At 43.5% G+C, this 6,759-nt stretch overlaps 1 protein-coding gene across 2 annotated transcripts; it reads right to left on the bottom strand.

Annotated features, from left to right (window-relative positions):
- Positions 1 to 1,030: 1,030 nt before the first annotated feature.
- foxj1b (forkhead box J1b) lies at positions 1,031 to 4,907 on the bottom strand. Of its 2 annotated transcripts, XM_041859402.1 has the most exons (3): positions 4,665 to 4,907; positions 3,826 to 4,490; positions 1,031 to 3,139 (listed from the first exon to the last, which is right to left on the bottom strand). In XM_041859402.1, exons 2-3 carry the CDS (start codon positions 4,417 to 4,419, stop codon positions 2,282 to 2,284), a joined length of 1,452 nt encoding a protein of 483 aa, XP_041715336.1. In that variant the 5' UTR covers positions 4,420 to 4,490; positions 4,665 to 4,907; the 3' UTR covers positions 1,031 to 2,281. The 2 variants fall into 2 exon arrangements, with proteins under 2 accessions (XP_041715336.1, XP_041715335.1); XM_041859401.2 differs by lacking the exon at positions 4,665 to 4,907 and having other exon boundaries at positions 3,826 to 4,623.
- Between the last annotated feature and the right edge of the window lie 1,852 nt (positions 4,908 to 6,759).

The raw sequence follows: 6,759 nt of genomic DNA, 5'->3' as shown, positions 1-6,759 counted from the left end.
AGATAATGTTATCTATTCAACCATGGGGGCCAATATTTAAACCTCAAACACACACACACACACACACACACATTTACAAACACACACACACACACACATGCAGGCACACACACGCATGCACACACACACCATCACCACCACCACCATCATCATCATTAGAATAAGCAGGACTCCAGGGAGACTGGAACATAACAACAGGTACAGGCTGGTATATAACTGATATATACCATAGTTATCATCAGCTCTCAGGAAAATTGTAGAATCAAGTAACCTCACAATTCTGTCTCTTTGCACAGTCCCTGCTGTTTCTAGGAATCTGAGTTATTTGGCTGATCCCAAAAGATCTTTACTCCTGACCTCCAACCTCAGAGAAGGAGAACCAATGGGATTGGATAATCCACTTTTTTATCCCCTTTTCTGGCTTTTTCAATTAAAAAGAGATTTGAAGGGAGAAACCATGTTTGTGTGCATGGCACAGACGTAATTCCTTGAAAACTGTTGCTCTTAGTTCAAACCAACCTGGTTTGAGAGAATGTTCTCTGGATAGAGACTTGATCAACATAAATGCTGAGACATTAATCTTTCAAATGAAAGAAGCCAGCAAAATTTGACAACTGGAAATAGAAAATAACCTATATGCAGTTCTTCATGCTCCAACTGCAAGATATTTATTTGTTGTGCATCTGAACTGAAAGAGCAAGGTTTCTTTTCACATTATATTCCATAAACTTTTCACCTGTACATATGCTCCTGTACAACAACCTCTATTCCACCACCTCATAACCTAGCCTAGCACTGACCCTGGCCAGATCACATCGACCTAAGATTCTGGCAGAGACCCAGCAGAGTTATAGGTATTTGTTCAATGTGATGTTGCAATTCTGAGAGACCAGGCTAGTCTGTGCCTGACCAAGAGTGCGATATACTGTATCTTCTCATCTATGAACCAGCTGTTCTTGACCCTTATTGACCAATGGATTGCATCTTTGACTTTCACATGCAATATGGCAAATGAATGAGATAAAACATCTAAATTGACAACATTTATTGCATTGAGGCATGATTGCATTTTGAACAACTTATAAGAGTACAAATAAAAACAACAGAATGACATTAAAGACATTGTATAAAGGTTGATCTGAACTTCACAATTGACTCAAGAAAATCTAACCTTTCTAGAGTACAAGCCTTTTCATTGGTTCATCAGTTTTCCCAAACAACATACCGTTTTAAATGAATCATCTTTTCAAAAACAGTCCATTGTTGTTAAATATACAAAATTATAGTAGTTTGACGTAATCAATCAAATCAGTAATCATTATCACAAAAAGGAAGCCGATCACCCAGTGACAGAATTCAGATTTCCTCAGTATATCCTGAACAGACTGACTCATCAACAGAGTTCAATCAAATGCAAGATTGGCAGAATAATGGAAAACTTGAAAAAAAACATCAGTGCCTACTAAGACTGTGGTATTGCTGTCAAACGATTGTGTGTGCACGCTGAATCTGTGTCATTGCATGTTTTATGGAACAAGGGAAAATAGCATTCTGATGCACAGCAGAACATGATAATTGATATATTTTCTATCCTCAAACATACCTGTTGTCACTCAAAGTGCATATGCTTGGGTATTCTGATTGAGGCATTTCAGTTCATTTCTGTCCCTCTTTCTGCTTTGCCATAGCCTATGACTCAAGACACATGGCCATCTAGACTCTTATCATAGACTCTAATCGATATATATATATTAAATTGATTACTTGAAAAACATATTGAAATCTGACTACGACCCAACACTAAGTACTGCATTTGACTTAATTGACTTCTCTAGCCCGTGATCAAACCAGAAACATAGATATTCATGAAGTCATAAACATACAGCATAGATCTCTCAAAAACATAATGCAAAACCAAACAAGAAAAAAATACATTTGATGTGTATAAGATTTCATGATGCTAATGTAGAAAAATAGTAGTCTGTATGTAGGTCTGCCCCACCAGCCAATAGAGTGCATATTTGTTTGGAGTGTGGGGCACATAGCAGAAGGTAAGACCAATGGTGTTTCATTGTGTTGTGAAACAAATACAACATGTTCCTTCAAACCACAACAACCCAGTCTTTAGCCATAGTCTGAAGGAACTGCATGGACAGGCCATGAATGACCAGTGGTCTCCTGAAACCCCTGTCCCAGAAATTAATGTAAGGAAGCTGTGGCTAGGGCCTGAATCCCTTGGTTAAGGGCTGGCATCAGCATCGGTTCAACAGTGGTTGGTCTGTCACAGGTAGGCCTCAGCCCTCTCCCAGGGTTGTATCTCTGAGAAGAATCCTTCACACAGCCCAAAGCCCTGATCCAGAGTCTGAGGGGTGGCCTGCGCTTCCTCCTTCATCTCCTCCCAGGGGTGCACCTCCTGCTGCTCTGGGAACAGAGTCACCTCCTCAAACTGGTGCAGGTGAGTCTGTAACAACTGATCCTGGTTCAGCTGCTGCTGTTGAACGTAAAGGTCCCCTATGTTACTACTGTTACATCCCACTGAGCCACTCAGCTCCATGTAGCCGTAAGAGTGGTGGGTCTGGTTCGGGGTCTGGGTCTGGTTGTCCCCCTCTCCACACCACCTCCCCAACCCAGCAGAGTGCCTTTCCTGCAGGGTCAGGTCCACCTCGCAGCCCAGGGAGCTCAGAGCAGTGTTGATGTCCAGGTCTTCGAATGTACTGCAGTTTCCACTGAGGACGTCGTCAAACACAGACGCCAGGTCAAAGTCTCCCCTCAGAACTACATCTGCGCTGTGGGCCTCCGTGGCTAACAGCGGAGATTTGGGTGTCCGCGCCATCTTGCTGTTTTGCCTTGGAGAAGGTTGTTTACGCTTGTTGCCGGCTCCAGCTCCTTGGTAGTGGTAGCCATCTTGCCTCCGCTGAGTGGCTCTGTGGTAGCCAGTTTCCTGGTTGTGTAGGAGCTTGCGCTGCCTGTGGGTGTTGTAGTGGTTGGAGGACATTCTCCTTCTCTTGAAGACTCCGTTGACGAACATGTCAGCGTACTGAGGGTCGATCTGCCAGAAGCCTCCTTTCCCTGGTTCATCTTTCTGCCGCGGCACCTTCATGAAGCACTTGTTGAGCGAGAGGTTATGGCGGATAGAGTTCTGTGAGGACGAGCGGAGAAGAAACAAATATGTTAAATCCATGTTGAATGTGTTCTAATTTAATATAATGTATGAATGGTGTGTGTTTGTGTGTGTCAAATAGAGAGAGAGAGAAAGAGAGAGAGAGAAAGGCGTTTAAGGGGGAGGAGGTATTGTTGTTGTTTGCGTAGGAAATCAAATGCACCTAATGAGGCTTTCTAGTGTAGAATTCTGTGCATTTTAAACATGATCAGCCGTGCTTGGCTGCCAAGGGAGCTCTCACAGCGATCCTCATTAACACACACACACACACACCCCTCGCTGCACACCCCTCCCTGGAGCAGTAGAGCACTTGTGCCTGACCCCCTGAGAAAGAAGCCTGACAGAGATCTCTTGGAGGGTAGAAATTGCAGACATGTTCAGTGATTAGAAATGTAAATCAAAATGAATATGACTAGGCTAGTCAAGCTGTGTCATACCTAATAGAATACATTATAAGTTACTGTTAGACTGGAAGATTATGATAAATAATAGGATAAATGTGTTTTAAGTGTATTTTCTATAAGTGTATTAATATTCTTACAACAAAACAACAGGTTTAGTATGCATGTGGCAACCCTTCTGCCCCCCCTTCTCCCTATCTCTTCTCTCCCTGTCCCATTTAGCTAATCAATAATAGAGCAACAGAGGAGAGCCAGGTCATTTACCTGCCAGCTGGGCTCAGCATGTCTGTAGTAGCAGAAGTTGTCTGTGATCCAGTTATAGATGGTGGAAAGAGTCACCTTGGGCTTCTTGCTGGCCTGCATGGCCATACAGATGAGAGAGGCGTAGGAATAAGGCGGTTTGACTTTGGGGTTCGTTTTAAAGTCAATCTCCTCAGGTGGGATGATCTGCGTCGTGATGTGGTGGTTGTGGTGAGGGTAGGTTGTGGTTTGGTGGTGTGGGTAATTCACCAAACGCGCGTCGGTGGAGTTACTGCCAGAGGTAACGGGGCTCCCGAGGCAGAGCGGCATCCCGGTAGCGGCCGTGTCCCCGGCTGGAGGGCTAGACGGGGAGTCGGTGCCCCGGGGGTACAGGCGCTGGTGGTAGGAGAGCAGGTGCTGTGAGGGGCAACCGGAGCCGGTGCCGGTGGGTCTTTCCGAGTTAGTGCTGAGGATGGAGAAGTTCTGAAGCCAGTGGAGACTGGTCAGGCTGTCGTCCAGGTGCACTGACCCGGCTGCGGTGTCCGGGTTCTCCGGCTGTAGTTTCAGCCATTTATCCTTAAACCTGGAGGCGATCTCCGGACTCATCAGGACAGGCATTCAGAGCGTGACGCACAAGACGGTCACCCACAAAGATGTAGAAATTTTGTAGGACTGTTCAATTAGATTTCCTGCACAAAACAAATATTAAAAAACATACTAATTCGAATTTGAGCCACTACCCCATTACAGTATTAAAAACACACCATAAAAAATTGACTATTCGTCTCAACATGCCGTGTCAAAACATGATCCGAAAATTAAACAAAAATGATCATAATACAGCAGATAGCCTATATCCTTACCTCAATGACAGGTCAGCGATGATGCTCTGGAACAGTTTGCACCTGTTGCAACCCTCTGTCGATCAGTCACTGCGCTCTATTCTAAAAGGACTCCAGCGAAGCACTATCCTCTGCGCAAGAAGTGCAGAGGGGGAGGGCTCACCAAAGTAGGATGCAGCAGTTCATATAGAAATCCATCAGATTATTTCATCCATTTCAGTCGTTTTTGCATAATCCTAATTATTTAATTCCCGGCCAGTTGCTTTACGGAATGATACATGAAAAAGTCTGAGTGCTGGAAGGTTCTTGGATGCTCATAATAAAGGTGGAGAGACTGCACACGAGCACGTTACACGTCTTGGAAGTCTCTGATTGGTTGGTTCCCTTCTCTCCAGGTTTCACTTGGCTTGTCAGACACGGCTGACGTTCATGGGGATATGAGGAGCGCGCTGAACTGCATATTCAACCTCGGAATTAATGTAGCATACGTATAATTATAGCCATGGATTCTTAAATAATATAAATTATACATGCCTCATGAGCTTAGTTCAACTGTAGTAGCCCCTCAGAACCCAAAATGTAAGCTTGTTTTACTCCAATGTTGGTAAACAAAGTAAATGTAAACAATCACTATATAGCCTCAAAACATGGTTAAAACTAATTGTGATATCATGGATGGTCAGTCCTTGCATCCATAGCTCTGTCTATGAATTTGAGAGTGCTTACATTTCTCAGCCACAGCTTTTTACCAAAACAGGGGCGAGGACCACGCTTTCTTGTGATTTAAACTGCTTATTGCCCCTTTAAGGTTAAATTGCGGAATACAAAAATAACCACAAAATCAACTAACAACACGTGGCATCTTGTTTTTCTTTCCTAAAGGCCATTGTTGTCCCGACCCCAAACGTAATCCATGACCTGTTGAGAGCGATATGGCGCCACAGTCCTCCCATGGAGCGCAGAAAAGTCGCGCCACACGTCCCGCGCTTGTGTTGCACTTTACCCTCAGCATTCCATACTAACCCCTTATTTACAGTAGGCTATCAAATAGCTCCCATTCAACTGCAGAGGGAAATATGAGAAGGAATTCCTACACAAGAGCATCATACTATAATAAAGTATAGGAATCTGAATTGTTTTAGTTTAGTTTAATTTACATGTCATGTATATTAGTCTACAACCAACATAATCGTTTTGAAATCAAATACAAAATGACTCAAGTTGTACAAATTAAATCAAATTTGTTTTGTCACATGCTTTGTAAAAAAACAGGTAAACTAAAGGGAAATGCTTAGCCTACTTACGGCCCTTCCCAACATTGCAGAGAGAAAGAAAGATAAATAATAGAAAAACAAGGCAACAGTAAACATGTCATCCCCCACTAATGATGCAGCGCCCCCCATTGGGCCAATTGAGATAGTGTGACTAACCTTTCAGTTATCGTGTGTGACCACAGATTATTACATTTTAGTCATTTAGCAGACGCTCTTATCCAGAGCGATTTACAGTTAGTGAGTGCATACATTTTTCATACTGGCCCCCCGTGGGAATCGCAAACGCCATGCTCTACCAACTGAGCTACACGGGACTGATTATCCTTGACATTGACCAGATACTCATGTGGCCTCTCTAACAATGAAAGGAAATGTCTTCAAAAATGGAAGGCAGTTAGCCTGGGTACCAGTCTCTTTAGCTAATCCACTCCCTGTACTCCATGTCATGTGCCAAAGAGACTGGCCTTTTTGCCATCTTCAAATATGAACATCTTCATTAATGAACACGATGAGAACAGAGTATTTGATTAAGTAATAAAGCTAGAGGGGGTGTGGTATATGACCATTATACCACTGCCAAGGGCTGTTCTTATGCACAACGCAATGCGGAGTGCCTGGATACAGCCCTTAGATGTGATATATTGGCTATATACCACAAACCACGAGGTGCCTTATTGCCATTATAAACTGGTTACCAACATAATTAGAGCAGTACAAATAAATGTTTTGTCATACGCATGGTATATGGTCCGATATACCATGGCTGTCAGCCAATCAGCATTCAGGGCTCGAACAATTATAAACTGGGTGGTTCGAGCCCTGAATGCTGATTGACTGAAAGC

This window comes from Coregonus clupeaformis, chromosome 31 (assembly GCF_020615455.1).
Source record: "Coregonus clupeaformis isolate EN_2021a chromosome 31, ASM2061545v1, whole genome shotgun sequence".
NCBI lineage: Eukaryota > Metazoa > Chordata > Actinopteri > Salmoniformes > Salmonidae > Coregonus > Coregonus clupeaformis.
Note: the sequence above shows the minus strand (reverse complement) of the source record. Positions and strands in the feature narration are given on the sequence as shown.

Bases quoted from the DNA above. Each gene is read 5' to 3' on its own strand.
- foxj1b (XM_041859402.1), bottom strand. From the start codon at position 4,419: ATGCCTGTCCTGATGAGTCCGGAGATCGCCTCCAGGTTTAAGGATAAA. The intron at 3,140-3,825 runs GTAAATGACCTG...TCGTCCTCACAG, and splicing joins ATGCTGAGCCCAGCTGGCAG to AACTCTATCCGCCATAACCT.